Consider the following 21,612-nt stretch of genomic DNA (forward strand, 5'->3'; position numbering starts at 1 on the left):
GCGGCGCGGTGACGTCACGGCGTGCGCGGCGGCGCGGGCGCATGGCGGGCGCTGAGGGAGGAGGAGGAGAAGGGGAAGGGGAAGGAGCCACCGGCGATGGAGGCACCGGCGGAGGCACCGGCGGAGGCACCGGCGGAGGCACCGGCGGAGGTCGCAGCCCCGCGGCCCGCCCGACCCTGGCGCTCCGCGGGGCCGTGATGGTGGCCAGCGGCGGGGGGCGGCTGCTGGCGGCGCGGTGTGGGGAGCCCGGGTCAGTGCTGGGCGGGTTTGCGGCGGGGCCTGTCCGGCCGTGCGTGTGCCCTGCGGTGGGAGGTGAGGGGAGAGCCCCAGAGCCGCTGCCCGCGCTGCTTTTTGTGGCTTTTCCGCGCTTCTTGTCGGCGTTTTCTGCTACAGAGACCTGACTTTTAAACTTTTTATACTTTCACGGTTTTCCTCCACCAGGTGCCGGTCACTGCTGTGTGAACGACTGTCCGTAACATATTGATTATATATATGTTACGTACATACATATATATATATATACACACACATAAATGCGCACATTTATATATGTGTACACATATACATATATATAACATATACATGTATGCACATAACACAGATTACGTATATAGTGATAAATGTATACAACATATGTAGCAGAACGTATAATAATATGCAGTTATATAATATATACACACACATATAACGTATGTAACATATAGCTTTTATTTAAAACTACAAATGTATATAATATATATATAATACAGAATTATATAGAGAGTATGTTGATATGTATGTGTATATATATATATATATATCTCACAGCATATGCTGAGTTGGAAGGCACCCACAAGGATCATCCAGTCCAGCTCCTGGCCCTGCAAAGGACCATCCACAAGAGTCACATATAAAATAACTGTGTATTTGATGCCTGTGAGTAAGATGCACATAAATATCTCCAAGGTGGGTGTCGGAGGATGGTGCCAGGCTCTTTTCTGTGGTGCCAAATGACAGGACAAGGAGCAACGGCCATAAAATAAAACACAAGAAGTTCCGCCTCAACATGAGGATGAACTTCTGTACCTTGAGGGTGGCAGAGCACTGGGCCAGCAACGCAGGGAGGACGTGGAGTCTCCCTCTCTGGAGACATTCCAAACCCACCTGGAGGAGTTCCTGTGTCACCTGCTCCAAGTGACCCTGCCTTGGACTGGATGATCTCCAGAGGTCCCTTCCAAACCTGACAATTCTATGATTCTGTGACTGGGTGAATGCTGCTGACAGACATGTTGCTGACACAAGTGAAATATATGTCAAATACAGGGTTACTTTGCCAGCAGAGGATGATTTCTTTTTTGGCATCTGTGTGCAATCCAAGGTTTTAAGCTTTGGCCACATCTGCAGCGCTCTGGGAGCCCCCTTGGGCAGAGGTTGTCCCTCAAGATGGGGGGCAGCTGTGCAAGTAACCATGAAATAAGAGCATGTTCCAAAAGAGTTGCCACCCTTCGTACTTAAGCTCATGGTTGTTCTAGTCCCGGTGGGTTTAGTCTTGTTTTTGTTTTGCAGTGGTGAGAGTCTCTTCGTGTACGATTGTGTCAGCGCAGAGAAGAAGACCTTGGGAGATAAAGGGTGAGGAAATCTGCTCTGGCAGTCTCTGTGTTCCTGGAGGGGGCATCTCCTCCTGAGGTGGTGTGGCAGCGAAGGCAATAAAAGAGTCACAGGATGACTCCTTGAGCAGGTGATGGGTTGGTTTTGCTAACCCTGATGGGTTCGTGTGTATGTTTTTCTTTGTTTCGTTCCAGAGGCGTCACTGTACTCCTTTTTCTTTTTTAGAGAAACACCAGTAGTACAGGGAAGCTGTGGATGCCCCATCCCTGGAAGTGTTCAAGGCCAGGCTGGATGGGGCTCTGAGCAACCTGGTCTAATGAAGAGTTTCCCTGCTCAAATGGCAGGGGAGTTGGAATGAGATAATCTTTAAGGTCCCTTCCAACCCAAACCATTCTGTGATTCTGTAATAAATGAATCTCAGTGATTGTTCTCATTCAAGACATTTATGTAAAAATGCTGCATTTTTTATTCTACCATCTAAGACAAAAAAAAGACCCCACAAACCAATTACATAACTTCTCCTTCAGGTCCATTCTCTAAGTCATGAGAGTTCAAAACTGAAAAAGTATTTTTCTTAGTTTAAATTCAACCAGTGGACATTGTTTTACCTGTAACCAGTTTTACTGATTTCACCTAACTTTGAATCAAGCTCTGAAAGCACAAACTCTAGTGTGGTTTGTTTGTTAAAGCAAGTATTCAGGCAAGGCTTAGACTTTATATCAGTTTTCTTTTCCTTGGCTTTTTTCTTTGTATTAATGTTCAAATTGGCTGAACCTCTTAAGCATAAATAAGACTTTTTAGGATTTTGCTTGTTCTTCACGAGCCTTCGTGGTGGTGTAAGAACAACCTTCTCAAGGACTTCAGTGTCTCTTGTGAACTATTCCCCTTCTCTCTATTAGGCAGGATGGAAAAGCAACAGATAAAGGAACTGATGACATCCTGGCTTTTGCCTTCTCCCCATCAGGGGATTATTTTGCCTTGACAGATGACAACAAACGTCTGATCCTGTTCCGGACAAAGCCTTCCTGGGAATGTGTTAGCGTCAGGTAAGGCAGCAGGATGTTGCATATCACTTTGGAGTTATGGCTGATTGATTCAGAGTTCTGAAATAGGAGTACTTGGTATGTTGATATTTGTTATCACTAAGCTTTTTTTTTTGTTGTTGTTGTTTGGGTTTTTTTGTTTGTTTTCCCTTGCTCAAAAGAATTTAATGTTTTTGGGACTTCAGAGATATTTGTTAAGAAATGATGCATGGTCTGCCCCACACCAAGAGTGAGACTGCAGATCATTGGCCAAGGGAAGAATAATCTCTTTTCTTATTCCAAAAGACAGTATTTGCATCTTTAAGAACTGAAACTTTACCCACTCCTAGTGAACACTTAAGATTGGGGTCTGTAATAGTGATACTGAGCAGTTCGGTGAGTGCATTGTCTGTTTTGATTTGGAGGAGATGTTTTGGGGAGTTTGTGACTTTTTTTTAAAGCCATCTCTTTAGAGGTGCTGCAGCTGTTTTCCTTCTGTACATTCCTCTTGAGGAAACAGCCTGCAGCTGTCCACCAGAGGTCCTCCAGTTACAAGTTTTCTGCTGCTGCTTGTGACAATTGTCTGTACAAAAAGAAAAAAAGGACCAGGAAGGGCTTTCTGAGAAAGTAGCTGAGCTTGTGACAACTCTGCTTTTGGTGGTCTCTGACAAATGTGAGGCCCCAGTTGCAAACCAAAATGGAATGTCTGTAGCTTGGCTGTGTGTGTAGGGTACAGGATGGACCTTTGGTGGGTTAAACAGTGTTGGAGTGAGGAAGTAATTGCGGCATGAAGCTGTGTCAGGGAGGTTTAGGTTGGATATTAGGAAAAGAGTCTTCCCCCAGAGGGTAGCTGGACACTGGAACAGGCTCCCCAGGGTAGTGGTCACAGCACCAAGGCTGACAGAGCTCAAAGTGCAGGGTCAGGGATAGGACTTTGATGATCCTTGTGGGTCCCATCCAGCTCAGGATATTCTGTGATTCTGTGACAAAGCCAGAAATGGCAAAACTCTGTTCATTCTGTGTTCTGCCTTCCCTGCTGCCCTGCCTTGTGTGTCTTGCCTGTAACGTGCCCTTGGATAATTGTTTGGTGTTTTAGTTTCTGCTAAAAGGTCAACTAGGACCACAGCTGGATTTTTTTGGGAACGTCATTACCTCCTATTAGGAAACTGGGAAACAGACTAAAGACTGTCTGCCTGGATAAAGGAATGCCAAAATTGAGCTCTGTAACTTATATCTGTGTTTTGTGGCAAGCTGTATAAGTTTCGTGTGGTGCTGCCTTTTGTAGTCAGCTCATTTCAGACAAAGGGGAACTTTTGAATCTTTGTGCTTAGATCCTGAGTAGAACAATGAATTTGGAGCAAGACTTATTCTTGTTGGCAAGGTAACCTGTTTTGGAACTGTGTTGTCTGGCCTGCAATGTATTAGTAGAGATTCTTGTCCTATACAATTCCTGTTGTTGTGCTGTTCCTTTAAACAGCCCCTAAAAATGATTAGAATTTCTGTCTTCCTACCTGAAGTGTAGTATATTGGTTTTTTGCTTCCAGATGGCCACTGAATTTCAGAGTGGGTGAATATAAATGTCCATTCCACATGAACCTTGGCGTCCACAGGCCTGTGTTAACAAACAGGACATAAGTTTTCTGGCATATATGGTCCTTACATTTACCCGAGTAGTTGTAAGAAAACTGTTACCTGCTACACTGGCAACTGGAACTGTAAGATGCTGGCAGATGATGAGGGAAAGTCAGAGTTCAAGTTCAGGGCTTTGCCTGGACAAGGTGCCCTGAGACTGTGGCTCTCTGACTCAGGCTGTGAGGAAGGGCTTCTTTTCACAGCACAAAGTGGCGACTGGAAAAGTAGTTTCTACCCAGTTTTTAAATGTGTTGCTCCAAAGGACAAATCCTACCTTGTCTTTTCTGCATGTTTAACTTGTATTTTTGTTATGGAGAGTGCAAGAAAGATCATTGGCCTTCTTTAGAGTCCTGGCATGCTGCCTAGGCCAAGTGCTCAGTTGAGTAGGTACCAAAGCAAAATGCAGTCATGCAGCTTTTAATGATCTCCTTTTTTTTTTTTTGTCCCCCCCAGGTGTTTGCTATTACATAGTTCAGACATTCACTCGTTCTCAAAAGAGCTATTTCAGCCCCATAATGTTATTCTCATTGCTGCCATTTTGAGAATGTTGCATTTGAGAGGGTTTTTTTTGTGCAGTCTCTCGGTGTGTTTTACTTTCAGACTTGCTGAATCTGTCCTCCAGAGCTGTTCAAGGTGTGCCATTTTTCTTTCAGGTTTGTGAACAGGAGATGCACAGCCCTGGTTATTACAGCTGCAGAGGATAAGATTTTTGTTGCAGACAAGTCTGGTGATGTCTATTCTTACTCAATAACAGAACCTCAGGCAGATGGAAAACTTGAACTGGGTCATGTGTCTCTGCTGTTGGATGTGGTGAGTGTGTGCATTGTGTATCTACTGTACAAATCTGCATTCCTGCTTGTGTTTGTCCCAGATTTATGAGGGATTGTTGCTTTTGTCCCCTTTTTATGAGAGATTGTTGCTTTTGTCCCAGATTTATGAGGGATTTTTTTTAATATAATGTATGTGGACTGGATTACTTCTCACTTGAGTTCGTGTCATCAAAGTTTAGCAAGGAAAGAAGCTTATCAAAAGGGTTATCTGTTCTGGGAATGTTGAAAAAGATTTGGTGATGGAATATATATGGGAATTCACCCAGTCTGTCATGTCAGTTGAGCTGTTTCAACGTGATAAGTTTCTTTTTAGTGTCAGTGGGATTTCCACCTGTACAGTGGCTTTTACTGGACTTGGAAGTCAACATCACTTGTCTTAGTGAGGGAGAAAATTACTGTCATAAAGATTTATGCCTAAATTGTCGGGGGAAAAGAGGGACTTAGTGTTTTCAGCTGCCTTTTGGAGTGAGCAGATACAGATAGTTTACTGCTTTTCTGTTTTCCTAGTTAAGGAGAATTACAAGCCTTGAACTACTGGACGCTAAAACTCTCCCTTTACCAACAGGCTCTGAGTCCTGATGACCAGTACATCCTCTCTGCAGACAGAGATGAGAAGATCAGAGTCAGCTTGACAAAGGCTCCTTACAGTATTGTATCCTACTGTATGGGACACAGAGAGTGAGTTCATTGTGGGCAAAAGTCATTGTGTGCAGCCCTTCCCTGCACATCCACCTTCAGCCACCCTCAGTGTATGAAATTGTCTCCTCAAATCATATTAAACAAGACCCTGATCTGAGATAGAGTCATTGAATGGTCTGGGTTGGAAGGGATCTTTAAAAGTGATCTAATCCAATCCCCCTGCAATAAGCAGGGACATCTTCAACTAGATCAGGTTGCTCAGAGCCCTGTCCAACCCAGCCTGGAATGTTTCTAGGGATGGGGCATCCACCATCTCTCTGGGCAGCCTGTTCCAGTGTTTCACCACCCTCATTGTAAAAAAAATTCCTTTCTTGTGTCTAATCTGAATGTAGGCTCTTAGTTTAAAGCCAGTACCCCTTGTCCTGTTGCAGCAGGCCCTTCTAAAAAACTCTGTCCCCATCTTTTTTATAATCCCCGTTTAGGTGCTAGAAGGCTGGAGTAAGGTGTCCCCAGAGCCTTCTCTTCTCCAGGCTGAACAACCCCCAATTCCCTCAGCCTGTCTTCATAGCAGAGGTGCTCCAGCCCATTGATCATTTTGGTGGCCTCCTCTGGACCTGTTCCAACAGATCCATATCTTTCTTGGACCTGGGGACTCCAGAGCTGGACACAACACTCCGTGGGGATCTCACCAGAGTAGAGTAGAGGAGCAGAATCACCTGTAGTAAAGGAGCAGAATCCTGCTGGCCAGAAGAGGCTCCAGAGCGTAGATTGTTGGTTCAGGATGGAGCCTACCTTAGATTTAGGAAGTCTTTGTGGTCTAAGCATATGATAATTAATTTGATGGCATCTCAGTGCAGAGCTCAGACTTAGAGGTTCTGCCTGGACAGTAGACTGTAGTGTGCTGGAGACTGAAATATGATCCCATGAAATATATTCAAGGAAGGGAGCCTACAAGAAAGATGGAGACTATTTATAAGAGCCTGGAGGGACAGGACAAGGGGAAATGGCTTCAAAATGAAAGAGTAAGTTTAGATATTAGGAAAAAGTGGGTGGTGAGGCCCTGGCATAGGTTGCCCAGGGAGGTTATGGATGCCCCATCCCTGGAACTGTTCAAAGCTAAGTTGGATGGGGTCTGAGCAACCTGGTCTAGAGGAAGGGGTCCCTGCCCATGACTCAAAAGGCAAATAAGCTTTTAAGTCTTTTCTCTTTTACATTTTGCTGCTTAAAATGTCTATCAGTTGTGGTATTTTCAAATGCTTTTGACTTTGCCTTCCAACTCTGCATGGTTTTGTGAGTTTTTGAGTAGGGTAGGTGGGTCATGCAGTGGTTTTTTTTTGTGTGGCTACTTCTACATTTTGAAGTCCACACTGACCAGGTAGCAGAGAATACCTGCCCCTGCACGTGGTGGAGAAGGCATGTCATTCTGCTTGTCTGGCTGCTGAGTTATTTGGGGATAACAACACCCTTCCACTCACATTCTTCACATTCTAAGATGATGCAGCATGGTGCAGTCAACTCACTCTGTCAAAAACAGGAGTTAAACAAAGCGTGTTACTGGGAAGCTTGAGTGATGGGTAGCAACCTATCTAAACTGGCCCAGCAAGGTGTTTGAATAGAGCATTTAAAACACAGATTAATTTGGAGTGGGAGTTTGATATTAATAACATAATTTGGGGGGTTAAGCTGTCGAATTGTATAAAAGAAAAAAACTAATGTTAACGATCCAAGTAGTCTTTGATCAGGTGTCTGTAGCATATTTACAGATCCATGTCTGATGTTTCCACCTACTGTGTACACAGTTGTACTTTCTATGAGTAGAACTTGATGGTCAGAAAGACACTTTTAAATGGGGGCTGTTGTGTCTGCACAAAGAGTTCATCAGTGGTTGCAGAGTGAAAAGGCACTTAGTGTGAAATGATTGAAATACATCTAAAAAATCAACATTTAAATTAGGAATGCATAAGAAAGGGTTACATAAAGCAGCTGTGATTGTCTTGTTTCACAGTCCTGAATTTTTTCCTCTCCATGGGGCACGTGGTGATTCTTGCTGGATCTATTTTGCCTGCAGGCACCTGCCATTTCAACTTTGACATGAAAGTTTGTATTACAGTGACCAAATCTCTTCTATGTTTTTACTCCATGGCCTCAAAATTGTGCCTGTTTTCAAAAGCAAGACTGTTCCACTCAGGTAATGTTCTGCTCAGGTCACTGTGCTTTAGGTTGCTGAGCTCTAAGATAATAATGAACTCCAAAAGTTCAGGTCCTCAGTACTCACCGAAGACAAGTCATGGTAGACACAGCAGTATTAAAATCATCACTGGTGTGTTTTAAAAGAATCTTCTGGTTAATGTTTTTAATGTGCATCATGAACTGAGAAAGGACAACATGCTGCCTGAGTACATCTGTCTCCACTGGCATTTTTTGATCTAAATGACAGTGTTCTCAGCAGGGAGGAAGTCAGTAGAATTCCCTGAGTGCAGATGGGGAAATATATTTCATTATTAAATAGAAAGTCAGTAGTTTGTGTAGTGCATATATACTAAGTACCATAGACCTGTTTTGTTCTTCCTCCTCATTATCTTGATGTGGAAAGTCTGTTTGTTTATTTTAAGGTTCTTTTTAAAATTGGTGGTTTTTCTTACTGTGTGTGTTTACAGACCACAGTGTCATGCAAGAAAGTTCAACTTTTGACTGCTTTCCCTTTAGGTTTGTAAGCAAAATATTTGTAATACCCAACTGTCCTGATCTGCTGTTGTCAGCCTCTGGGGTATGTATTGCAATTTCTTTGAAAAAAGTGTTTTGTTTTCTTTTTTTTTAAACTTTAGACTAGTGGTTTGGCCAAGTACCTTGGGATATTTGGAATAATCTTTCCTAGTTTACAGCACAGGCTTCTCTCCTTCCCTCCTTTTCTTGGCTTTCTGTTCAGTATTCAGCCACTCTATTGGTAGATCATATAAGAGCCTTTTACTGTGCTTATAGTAAAAGCCATCTCTGGGATGGCAAAATCAATGTCCTGAGTATTTCTTCAGCATGAATGCTTGCTTTGGAGCACAGACAGACTTCAATCATTGGGCCATTGAACGACTTTGAATCAAATGGGTTTTGTGCCAGCCTGCCATGATGATGAGTGTCTTGAGAATGAACGACTTAGAATCACAGATTATTATTTTTCTGAGGTTTAAGATGAGGAAATTGTCCTCTCTACACCCTCCCATGTGCTTTCCCCTGTGAGACTGGCTCTGAATTATGTTCTTGTCAGTATGTCCTCATCCAGAGCATGTTGTGCAGAGGTTGCAGTGCAGTGCTGCACAGTGCTTGGGTGAGGACTGAACAAGGGAGTTTTCCCTCCTTTCCCTCCCCAGCCCTTTTCCTAAATTGATGGCATCCTGCTGCCATGCCAGACCTGCACAGAGCAAGTAGATGGTGTTGGTCTAAAAGAAGGGAAACAGTATTTTTTGTTTCCCAGACTACCAAAACTGCATAGGAAACAAACAGTGTGTTCTGTGAAGATGTGAAGATCATAATAATTCTTAGCATTTGCTTCCCTGAGGCTCTTGTCCCTCTAATTATTTAAGCAGCTCTAGTGTTAGTGCTGTGCACGACTGTATTTCATTGTTAGCAAATGCCCTTTGATGACTCTGTTTTTCCAGAGAGGTGTTTAGCTTCTCTCCTGGAGGTTACTAAATCAAATGAGAATTTGGATGATAACAAGAGCAGGGGGCAGAGAAGGGCAGCCTGAAAGAATTGCCATTAGAATGCTGAGCACATGTGTTACTGTGCTATTGGAGACAGACTTGAAATGCACTTCTCCAGCTACCCAATTTCCACTTCAAAAGGGGAATTAAAATTAGCATGATTGAATAATTTAGAATGGAGGGGAAAATTATGTTAATTAAAATGCTTTATCTGCAATTTGAGGTCTTAACTAAGTGACTATTTAGCAGCTTCTGTGGGGAGCTCTTCAGGGAAATAAGGTTTAGCTGAAGGCCATGAGTGGTGTTAGTAATAGACTTGTGTCCACTTCCATCTGTTCAGGACTCGACTCTGAGACTCTGGGAGTATAAAAGTGGAGAAGAAGTGCACTGCTGTCAGCTAAGCAGCATCTGTGGGCCTGAGGCAGCCAAAACTGACCAGGTAATTTTGTTAAAAGTGTCTCCCTTCAGTCAGTGAGTTTAGAACTTATGTGAGACCTAAAAACTGTTACAGTAGCCTGGGATTTCGGGAAAGGAGGAAAGTCCCTAAAATCCATTCCTGTGTCTTGTGTGCATTTATAAAAAGTACCGAGCAGTGACCAGAAGTAATTCTTCCCAAATACAAGTTCTGCATGGTGGACAAAGCCTTCACTTGAATTTTTTTCCAAAAACACAGGTGCTATGTTAGCCAGGCAATATCTTGGAAAGATCTAAACATTCACCCATTTTTTAAAATGCTTAAAATTTCAAATGAAGTTGCAATTTTTCTGAGCAAAAAAGCAGCTTTGTAATATTTGTAACCAGTGACCTGCAGTACTGCCCTGTGGAGTCAAAACTGGGCTTGTTCCTTTAGGTTGTTCTGCAGCTGGATAGTGTCCAAAATTAAAATCTATGAGTCTTACGTGAAAACTGAATACCCCAGGAGCTCTCCTGAGCTTCCAGCCTGTACTTGAGTGGTGTCACACACACAGTTTGGGGTGCTGCTGTGATCTGAGGTGTTACTCTGATGTGAGCAGTCGTTCTGGTTGTGTTTGATCTCTGGTTTTGTTTTTTCTTGTGCTGTGGTGTGTCATAAGACCTGTTAGCAGTGAAACAGCACCAGTCCCTGTCCCTGCTGTGTGGATGGTGTTAAACCAGCTGCTGACCTGTTGGGTTGTTTCAGAGTTACCACCGGTCCTGCTGGGTGTGTTTGTCGTGGGAATGTCTAAAAACACTTCTTTCTCTGAAGACCACAGCTGTTTCCCAGGTGTTAGGGAATGGGAAGCCTGTATCCATGCATGGCCTTTGAGACAGATCCACTGTGGAGTCCATGTCCAAGCTGAAATTGAATTGACAAGCTCTGTCTTCCCTCCCTCGTGTTATGTTGTGGTTTCGGTAGTCAAAGTATGTTGTGCTTGGCCTCTCCACACAGTTGGGAGCCACTTGGATCACAGCTTCCAAGGCTCAGATATTGGAAATCTTTTGATTTTGGCCCAGAGTTCCTGTTAGCAGGGATTCTGGGTGGTATCTATATGGACAATTCAACCTGCTCCTGAGCTTGAAAGTGTATTTTAAAGCACACCTCAGCCAGGTACCTGTCATGCACATTCACAAGGCCTCTGGCTCATTCCAACTTGATGTTGGTGCTTGAAACATTTGAAGAAGCTGTTGCTGGGTTTTTTCACAGGTAAAAACCAGGGGTTACAAAATGAGGTGATGAGCCCATCTAGTTGGTATCCACTGATAGTCTGGGTGCAGCAGGATTTGAGTGAGGAAGGGAGAACTGGGTGTGAGGCAAACCTACAGAATTACCATGTACAACCTTCTGGAAATAAGTGGCTCAGGGAGTAGCTAATAAGAGTGCTTTGTTGAAACAATGTGGTTTGGTAGCCATGCAATCCATGTCTGCAGCAATATTGCAAGGCACTTCTTTTGGAGGGAATAATGGTTTTATTTTAAAATATTTTGCCTTCTAGGTTTATAGGATCACTGAGGACTAGTAAGCAACTAGCTGTGAAGTGGGGAATCCAATGATTGATTTTAAAAATGCTGCTTGTTGCTTAGTCTGGCTTAGCATTTAGTAAGATGGCTTACATGTAAATTAACAGTGCTTGGTCTCACACTGAATCTTAACTTCACTGCTTACAATTTTATCAAAATAATATTAAGCTATGTAATGGACTATAAATGTAGCATCAGATAAACTAACAAATTTCAAAAAACTTAGTTACTGCAGGCAGGAATTGATTTAAAAATATTTTTTGACTCTTTCAGAATGTTTTTGAAGGCTCTTGACTGCAGTTTAATAATACTTGCCTTGTCTCCTAACACACCTGACAAAGTCCCTTCCATAGGATACTCTTTATGCTGATGTCTCAGGAGAAATCTGGGGTGCCCTTTGTTTGAGGAGTCTCTGTTTAGCTTCTTTACCTCGGTGTGAGTAAACAAAGACAGAAAGGGAAAGCCCACAAACCGTGAGCTAATAAATATAACACAGCAATCATTTAATAAACCCCATTCCTGCGGTGTTTTGCACTTGTTCCATCCACTTCTATGTGTCTCCTGATGGTGGTTTTGGAAGCCCCAGGCTGTCCTGTTTCTTGAATCTGTGAAATCCTGCTGACTGCCCACCCTTACAGGTGTTTTAGAGGGAAAGGAGACTTGTGTTTTGATGGCATCATAGTGCTAGAAATGCCAGAGGTGACGTCTGGTGACAGTATTTAGTCATGCTGTGCATCCAGGTGTATCACAGATCATCTTCACAACCTAGTCTGAATTTAAGGAAACAATCTCTTGAGTCTGCACTTTACAGGTTGTAATTAGCACGTTGTCTGCAAATGAGCCTGCAACCGAAGATCAGGTGGGGATAGAAGTGCTTTTTCTTTTCTTTAGTGTTATAATTCATTTTTACCATTAATAAACACTGTGGATGCTCTGAAGCTTGAGACACAGCTTGAAGCACAATGAGAATGGAATCATCAGTAATGATGGGTCATGTGAGCACAAAAATGTGGGCTTATTTTGCTTGGCAGATGATGAATATGTGTCTGTTTTGGGAATGTAGGAGTGTTTTGAGCAGTGTAGCATTGGTTTCAGCTGATGGGTTGCAGATCCTCAGTTCATTTTCCCACTAGAATGGGAGTAATTCTCTAATTCCATAGTGCTATATAAATATTTTTCCTGCTTCAGAGCTTTCACCTCATCTGATCCTCTTGACAGCAGAAGCTTGTTTAAAGTCCAGAATGTGAATTGCACAACTCTACCCCAGTGCACCAGTACAGTAATTTCTTATAGGGTCACCTCTTCTCCCAGATGACATCAAAATATAATTTTAACATGTTGCCAGGCTGATAACAGTGTTGCATAAACCCTGATTAGTTCAGAGAGTATCAAGTGAACATCTGTTTATCACAGACTGTTCCTTTAGCTCTTCCTTAACTGATTTCATGGGCTTGTCCTTGACCAAGATACTACTGTAGGTCTTGCATTTCCTTTGCTGATTGTTAACTTGCCCACACATGGGAAGGAAAGAGCTTGGAAAGAAGTTACATTTTTTTTGTCTCTTACCAGCTGTGAATAAAACTTGGTTCAAAGCAAAAATCATCATCCTCCTCCCTCCCCCAGTGAGGGTGGGGGAAAGCTGCTGCCTAATTGAGGTTCACAGAACCCTTTGTCTCTCTAACAAAGCACTTGGCTGTGTAGGTGGGCACATGCCTGCATGTTTGTCAGGCAACAGGTAGAAAGGCAGAGCTTTATTATTAGAAATAAATATCACAGGTTTCAGCTTTGTTAATATATGTATCTCTTGACTTCTTCCCTCAAGTGTCTGAAGAACCCACTGGTGGTTTACAATAAATAGGAGCTGTCAGTTCTGCTCCAGAGCTGTGGTGTAAATGGCTCTGTACTGCAGAAAGTACATTTAGACTTATTAGCTGCAGAGAACCTTTCTGATTCAGCCCACTCATCCTACCAGGTATTGGGAACCATAAGCATTTTTTATGTCTGTGTGAAACAGGGGTCCTGGGTCCTGATGCTAAATGTGGACTAACAACTTTGTGTTTCTCCAGAGTAGCAAGAGATTAGTCCCATCTGTTCCCAGGAGCCCTGAAACATATCAGTCCTTTTGATAATGGTTTTTATAAAGTGCTCCTCTTCTGTACAAGCAGGCAATTGAGCATGTGAGTGAAAAGTCTATGCCTGCTGTTCTTCCTTCCCTCCCATGAGATTGTATCACACAGTGGATCTTTTCTTCTCATTTGCTGGAGATGCACCGTGGAACCCTGGTTTTCAGCTGTATTTATACCATTAATTAACTTTGCTTCCCACAGTTGGTTTATCTTTTAGTAGTTGCATCATGTACTGTTGACAAAATAGTTGTCTTCTGCTGTTAAACCTCCAGACTTGAATATTTGGAAGCTGTACAGCTTGCTTTGCTTCCTTACATTGATTGCAAAATTCCAAAACAAACACCCTGACAATGCCTATACAGCTGGTAGCTCCAAGGCTAAAATCCTGTGGTTACTCCCAAATTCAGCTTCACTTAGTGAACCAGAGGTTCTGTCTAGTGACCAGTGTTGCGTTAGGGAAAGAGGTGAGGATAAAATGAAAGAAGACTTGAGGATGCATCAGAGTCCTGCCAGCAGTGTCAAGAAGATGTATTTTCCCTGCCCTAAAGGAAATAACTCACTGCTGCTCCAGTAGTAAGGTTTTAGTCATCAGAAGTGCTGGTGTTGTCACTGCTTATAAAATATTCTTGAGAACCTGCCTTCTGCTGTTGCAGTTTTGTCTTTCACGTTATATAACAGATACTTCTGAAAAAGGCACCCCAGGACATCATCTTGCAGGTTCTCTGCTCCTCTCAAGTTCTTACTTCCCACTCAAGGAGCCACAAATCAGTTGTTATATATTTCAAGTAGTATGGTTTGTGCAGCAAAGGTATTTCTCTGCTTCTTTCCCAGACGAAACTATATAGCTTCTAAATTAGGAGTGTGATGTGGGTTTTTTTGTTGTTGTTGTGTTGGTTTGGGGGTTTTTTAATGAAGAAAACGGCCTCAGGCAGTCGTTTCTTGTTCTTCAGAACACATTTTCTGTGGAGCAGTGTGGCTTCACCCAGACACAGGTTGAAAACAGCACAGCAGGGATATTAGAGATATTAGCTATGCATCACTGTCTTTGTTTTTTAACAAACATAACAGCAGCTAATAGACTGTGTTTGTAATATCTAAGCTGCTGGTGTGATATTCTGGCAGAGCAGGCTCAATGTCAATGTTTTTGCCATCAGCATTTGTCATTTGACAGCACTGCAGGAGAGAATATTTGAAGGTGGTGTACTTTTCCTTTATGTGTTAGTTTGTCTGCTAAAAGTGGTTCACTCAAACCTTTACATTGGATCTCTGGAGAGCGTGGAAGGGAAAACTTTATAAACCAGCAAACACTGGTACAAAAATAAATTGGACTGCACTTTGAAGGTAATTATGTTGCTTAACTTGCTGTAAATTAAGACATCTGCTAAACTTTAAAGGCTGAGACGTGAAACGGAATGTGAATTTTCTGCCCATGAATGGTCTTAACTTACAAGGATGTTTCTTTTTCTATTCCTAATAGAAATACACCGTGTCAAGAATAACCTACTGCTGTCAAGGTGGTTATGTTGCCATTCTGTGTGACAGGTAAGAATAAATGGAATAATGCCCCAAATCCTCACAGCTCCTGCAAAGGCAAGAGCAGCTTTCCTTGCTGGCTCTCACAGCATTCCCCCAGCCTGCAGTACTTGGTACTGTGGATCTCCAAATGTCCCAGGTATGCCTGTGGCCTCACAGGGAGCCTCTGAGTCCTTGTTTGCTTGGTCTGAGCATAGAGGTGAGTGAAAGGGTTATCCTGCTTGGTTCAGTTTGGCAGATTTTGTGATGCTTTTCCCTCACAGGAGGAAACTCGAGGCTTGGATGTACCAGAGCCCTGTTCTCCCCAAATTGCTGTGCCTGACCCTGTGGTTTGGGTCCCGTTTTGTTCAGGGTGCTGTGGCAATGGAGCAGACAAACTTCTGTTACCTGTAAATGGGTTCAGTCATTCTGTTTAAAACTCTGGAGAGGCCACGTTGACTTTTGGGTTCAAATGTGTGTCTGTGTGAGGAGAGGGTGCTCAGGAGCTGATGGGCCTGAGCACTGGGGAGCCTTACAGATGCATCTGGTGGGGCAATGTCCTATGGGGATGGAAAAGCCCTCTTTCCACATCACCTTAAGTCTGCTAAGGAAGCTGTTCTTCCTGACAAAAGCTTGCCAACAGGAAAGGGAGAGACTGCCAGAGCTGCCTGTACAGTGAAAGAGGCAGTTTGTCCCCTCAGTGGACTTTTGCCGAAGTAAGGAGCCTTAGCTGCTTCCCATTACACCTTCTGCATGGACATTCACACTGGCCCTGGAAGGGAAGCCCTGTTCCTTAGCCCAGGGGCCACACTGTGCTTTGCATCAGGCTTTTATTTTCAGCTGCACAGCCCAGTGGTTTTAAACAGGGCTGTCATGGGGACCTGGTGGGCCACTCAGGAGGGAGCTCAAGTGTCCTGCCTCTCCAAGGGAGGTCAGGAATCTCTGCATGTGAGACTGTGGTGGTTAGAGGAGAGAGTGCTGATGGGAGAGGTGGAAAAGAGAGCAATGGCAGAGTCCTGTTCTTCAGCTGTGTCAAGATGTCCTGTCCCTTTCATTCCTTCCTCCCCTCCCTGGCATGTAATTCCTTTCCTGGTTTATTTTGGCTGGCGTTCAGCTACATATTCCTTCAAGCCCTGTAGGTCAGTGTGCCATGATACAACATTCCTTATATAAATCTTTAGTAATCCTTATGAAATTCCCTTTACTACCTTTTCTTTTAAAGAGAAGTCAGCTTTTTTTTCAGGTAACACTTGAAAAGCCATTTGACATGTTGGGTATTTACAGCTTCTGACTCAGATCATGTAATCAAACTGCACTTGAAGTGCTAGAGTATTTTTTTTTTTGCAGTTCCTAATGACTTTGCTTTGGCTCTGCTTGGAATTAGAGTGGGTGTCCGTAGTTTGCTGTACAAGTGATGGATGTAGGTGGATTTTGCAATGATGCTAATTAAGTTTTCCCTCTCAAAAGTATTCCCACAGTCTACATCTTTCAGCTCGATGCCACTGCCCAGCAGCTCATTTACAAGCAGCAAATCCCTTTGCAGCATAAAGGTTGGGACATTGCATTTGGGGAAACGGGAGATCTGTGGATTTTGCAGGAAGACAAGGAAGCTCCTCTTCAGTTGTACAGAGCATGTGATGGACAGTGGAAGGTACCTTGCTAATGCTAACATCCTAAATGTTTTGTGTTGTCTTGAGGCCACAATGAAAATGGAGTTAATTATGTTTCATGAAAGCTGAAAGGTTTTTCTCTATGTCCTGAGAAGGATAAAAGCCATAGATGCACATCTCATTCTGTTTCTCACCTATGTTTAACTCAAAGGTGTCAGGAGCTTGTTATGAATACCAGTGTATCCTCCAGCAAAGCTGACATCTGGAACAGCAGGATCAAGCAGAGTGGTTGTCAACCATTGCACTCAGTATTTTAAACTGTTTCCTGGGTTAGATAAGAAAAAAAAATGGAACAACCAAATCCCTTCTGGTTTGCTCAGGAATGCTTTTCACACAGCCTTCCTTGTGCCTGCCTCTGAGGGATCCTTTGAAGGACAAGGCATTCTGGGAGTATTAAGGGAATTATTTTTTTTTTCTCTGCTGAGAACAGGGAATAAATTTGGAGGGATGTGCTATCAGGTTCTCTGTAACAGCCTATTAAACAACTGGAAACTCATTTGTTATGCTTGTGAGTCCGCAGCTAATTATGGTCTAGTTGTGAAGTGGTTTTAAGTGAAACTTTTCAATATGGTCTTTGACCTTATGTGTTCTTGTGGTGCTCCTTTTCCTCACAGATTAGTAGGTGGGCATCCATTTTCTTTTCATTTGAGCCCCAAAGCTTTCCCAGCAGAACACGAGATTTCAGTCTGGGTTTCAATACCAGTCCTGGGAAAAAGGAGCCCCAAAGAGATCACGAAGGGCTTGCACTTGCTCTGTGTCACTATACTCTTCTGAGAGCTGTTGCATTTTTCACTGTGCTGTGAAACATTAAATCGTTTAATAATCCCAGAATATCATGCAGCATTCCTTCTATTCCCAGGCTGTAACTGATGACAAAGGATTGCAGAAGATGTCAAAATATATTCAAGACAACTGGACGGTGTTTGAAGGTGAGAAATTTGGCCTGAAGGCCCAGGGAATGCAATTTTTGAAGCTAAAGAACAAGATTTAGGAACAAGACTAGAGTTCAGGTCAGTTCAGATGTTTTCTCAGTTTCATCACTGGGAAGCGAATATAGATCATGAAGTGTGTTCAGGTTACTGTTATCACAAAATGATGTAGGGATTTAGAGCTGAATTGCAGGATTATAAGTGTTTTCCGTAGACACCTTATCACAGGGATGTGTCTCAACACCCTGTGACAGAGCTGCTGGAGTCTGTCTTCCTGCTGTCATGTCAAGTACTGTTGTTTGTCCTGTCTCTTGCCTGGGTGTGACACTTTTATCAGAGGTACAGTGGAGCCAGTTAGAATGGAATAACCATGGGAGGAGCAGCTTTGCTGTAAAAATGGGCCATTCAGATCCACCTTGGCAAGGCACAGTACGTGGAGCCTACTGTGGCTAGAAGGTGTGACCCTGGATGATATCACAGATGACATTGATTAATACCAGGGATGACTCATTTTGTTCTTAATTTCTGCCCAACTTCCAGTCTCTGGCAGAAAAAAAAATAATGCCCCATTTACTAGTTCAGAAGCATCCAATGTTTCCAGGATTTTTTTGTGTTTAAAGAACACCCAGCTTTATTTAGAAGCTGAAATAATGGCAGTGGTGGTGCAGGGTAGAGAAAGGTTGTGGTATATACTAAAGTCTCAATTATGTATTGAGACTTTATTAATTGAAATGTCTCTCCTGTACTTCGCTGGGAGACTGGGAACCTTCCTTAAAGAAAGTGTTACAGTTCCCCCCAGTCTTTTGATCTGTTCACAGTGGCCATATGTAAAGATGGAAGAGTTGCAGGAATGTGCAGTCTGGTGTAAAGTCTCCTTAATATCTAGTGTTGATTTAGCATGTAGCTGTCATTAAGTTGGTCATTAAGTGGTAATTAAGTTGGTACAGTCTTTGAAATCTAAGTCAGGTACTCCTCTAGAAGGGAGGTGTTTGCATGTAGATGTTGCAGGCTTAATAGTTCACAGCCAGGCAGATAATTAGGAGTATGAGGTCTGAGTGAAAATGAGCACGGAGAAGGAGAAAGAGCAGGCAGGGGAAGAGGTTCTGAGCATAATTAGCCCGTGGAACAAATGACTCTGATAGGAGGTACCCGGCTGTGTCTGCAGCTGGGAGAGGGAGGACGGCTCAGATGACAGGGTTCATTATTGTTAATTAGTAAGGGGAGGCTCACTCGATGAGCACTTATTCCAGTGCATAATTAGTGATTCAAAGGTAGTTACATCTCCTAAAAAAAGTGATCATTACATTGTTTAAATCCAGTCTTACATTGCTTAAATCCAGTCTTAATGCCTGCATATTGTCCTTATTTAACCTGGCTGAGGATTCTGTAGGATTTAAGACACATCAGTCAGTCTGGAAGTGTCACAGAATCACAGAATGGTTTGGGTTGGAAGGGACCTTAAAGATCATCCCATTCCAACCCCCTGCCATGGGCAGGGACACCTTCCACTATTCCAGGTTCCTCTAAGCCCCGTCCAACCTGGCCTTGGACACTCCCGGGGATGGGGCAGCCACAGCTTCTCTGGGCAACCTGTGCCAGGGCCTCATCACCCTCACAGGGAGGAATTTCTTCCCAACATCTAATCTAAATCTACCTTCCTTCAGCTTAAGGCCATTCCCCCTTGTCCTATTACTACATGCTCTTGTGGAAAGTCCTTCTCCAACATTCCTGTAAGCCCCCTATAGGTACTGGAAAGCTGATAAAGTGGGTAGGACCACAGTAAATGAGTTGAAATGCCACTATCCATAGTTACAGTACAGGAGGTAATTGATGAGACTGCTAAGGGAATTAACACTTGTGTTCTTGCTTTGCCCAATTGCAGGTTTTGTTGGTGCAGGAAGCTACTACAGACACCTCTACAAGGCTTCATTTGATAACATGGATGAATATCTACAGAGGAAGGAGGAAAGGTTACAGCAGCAGAAAAAGAAAAGGCAGAATCTACAATGTGGTTCCAATGGACAGACAAAAAAAAAGATGAAGGCTGAAGAGTCGTTGCTATGACTGTTGTTAACTTGTACCTTTTGCCTTGATGAAAGGTGGTGATCCAACTGCAGACTGTTTTTATATGTAAAATGTATTCTGGAAGAAGACTGGTTTAAACTTTTATTCAGGTTTTCAGGTAGGCTGATGTGACAACATCCTGCTTGCAGCACATAATGCATTTACAATATGCCTAAGCTTTAGCAGCACACAGTGTTAGTGGTTCAGTCCTGGGAATCTCTGATGCATGATATATGAATATTGGAGATGGTATTTTCCTTAAAACAGGATCTTCTTTTTGCCTACTGTGTTCAGGCTTTCTTCTTCAGGTGGAAACACACCTGATGTGATTTTCTTTTGGTTTGGTTTTGGGTTTTTTTAAACTTTCTAAAAGTTTTCTTAGTTAATGTATCTGACTCAGTGTACCTGGCTGTGGGAAAGGGAATGTAGTAAAATTCTTGCTGTATATGAGAAGTTTTAGCTGAGAATTTCCCTTTGTCTTCCCTTCAGTCTATATGGTTGGGATTCTGCTTAGTTTCTAATCCATTGCTTCTTACTTGTGAAGTATTTCTATAGGAAGAAGTGCAAAAGTTGATTTTATATCTACAAAGTAAAAGTAAAATGTGTCAGTCAACTTTTGTGTTATTGGAAGACCCTTCTATTGCAATATGATCCTGCTGTGTCTGTGAAAATCATTTGAGAGGCCTGTGAGCAAAACCTGGAATGCATCCTGCTTTCTTCAGCAAGAACTCTTCCATGTTGCAATTAGCCAAGAAATACATCTTTTTGAAAAGTTATCAGCCAGAGGCTTAGGGGATCACTTGTTGCTTCATCATGGGGCAGAAGATGTGTTCATCTACCAGATGGTATCATGTCCTGTATGGAATAAAATGTACTTTACAAAACCAGGTGTAGAAATCTGTACAATCCATTGAAAGCATTCAGATTGAACCTATGAACCATGAATAGTTCTGTAGGTCTCTTTATGTAGCTGTCCCCTCTGGAGTATCTGGACACTTAAAATTTTTGCACTCAAATTCTAGCTACTCTAATGTTTGAGACATTTTGAGATGTAGCTTGTTTTAGGTTGTCAGGTGTGAAGCAGAACTTGCTGTTTATGTCTGCTCAAATCCAGTCTTGTCCTCACTGTGTGTCCCAGAGGCCACAAATCTTCCGTGCTGTTGGATGTCACATGGATTTTCATATTCCTTCTGTTTGGAAGTGCCCCTTAAAGCACGTCAGGTGCATTAGTACAGAGCCAGTCCTTCACCTCTGAGGTGTGATTTCTTTTTGTAACTCCTTTTAAGATAAGAAGATTCTGCCTGGCAAAGGTCTCTTTGGACAGAAATTGCAGTGTCAAGAGCGGTATTGTCTGTTCTGGTTAAAAGTCACAATTCTGGCAGGAGCTGCCCTGGCAAGAGTAAAATGTGAAGTAGTTTCTATTACATGCAGTTACATAAGAATGCATGTCCATAAAGATCATGGTCTAGTGTAGCAATTCAACCCCTCTGTCCAATATCCATGTATCAGGGATCTGAAGCATCTTGTTTGGGAATCTCAAAAGCAGTTGAGTGCTCTGGATAATGCTGATAGTTTGCCTAAATCCCATGCTGATCAAAAGCTAGGATTAAAAACCCTGTAAATCCAGGATGGTATGAGGTGAAAACCTTTAGGATTGTATCTGGAACAGTAACTATGGGGGTACAACACTGGTGACGAGTATTTTTCTTGGTCCTCAAGAAGGGATGAGAAATTGCCATCTGAAGTGCTTGATACTGGGTAGGAACGGTGGCTTGGAGACTGGAACACCTGCTGTATGATGGTGGCTGTTAAAGCTTTATAGTTCTTTTATTTATCTGTCTTATTTGAGAGCAGCTCTAGGGAAAGCAGCTGGGGAGTCAATTAAGGAAACTTCGTGATTGTTTGGGAGAAGAGTTTGCTATTGTGCAG

The 21,612-nt window shown here is 42.9% G+C and overlaps 1 protein-coding gene across 1 annotated transcript; it reads left to right on the plus strand.

Annotated features, from left to right (window-relative positions):
* Window positions 1-41: 41 nt before the first annotated feature.
* WDR4 (WD repeat domain 4) lies at window positions 42-20,628 on the plus strand. The gene is made up of 11 exons (XM_027741982.2): window positions 42-250; window positions 1,546-1,608; window positions 2,487-2,633; window positions 4,895-5,051; window positions 5,637-5,749; window positions 8,417-8,477; window positions 9,746-9,844; window positions 14,986-15,050; window positions 16,488-16,671; window positions 17,550-17,619; window positions 19,502-20,628. Exons 1-11 carry the CDS (start codon window positions 42-44, stop codon window positions 19,681-19,683), a joined length of 1,350 nt encoding a protein of 449 aa, XP_027597783.1. The 3' UTR covers window positions 19,684-20,628.
* The last annotated feature ends 984 nt before the right edge of the window (window positions 20,629-21,612 follow it).

Source organism: Pipra filicauda, unplaced genomic scaffold (genome assembly GCF_003945595.2).
Source record: "Pipra filicauda isolate LSUMZ 115617 unplaced genomic scaffold, ASM394559v2 scaffold18_size4552066_pilon, whole genome shotgun sequence".
NCBI lineage: Eukaryota > Metazoa > Chordata > Aves > Passeriformes > Pipridae > Pipra > Pipra filicauda.

What these genes read in the sequence shown, in the direction of transcription:
- WDR4 (XM_027741982.2), top strand. Translation starts at nt 42, where the DNA reads ATGGCGGGCGCTGAGGGAGGAGGAGGAGAAGGGGAAGGGGAAGGAGCC. An exon ending in TGGGAATGTGTTAGCGTCAG is followed by an intron (nt 2,634 to 4,894) that starts GTAAGGCAGCAG and finishes TTTTTCTTTCAG; the next exon opens with GTTTGTGAACAGGAGATGCA. An exon ending in CATGTGATGGACAGTGGAAG is followed by an intron (nt 16,672 to 17,549) that starts GTACCTTGCTAA and finishes TTCTATTCCCAG; the next exon opens with GCTGTAACTGATGACAAAGG.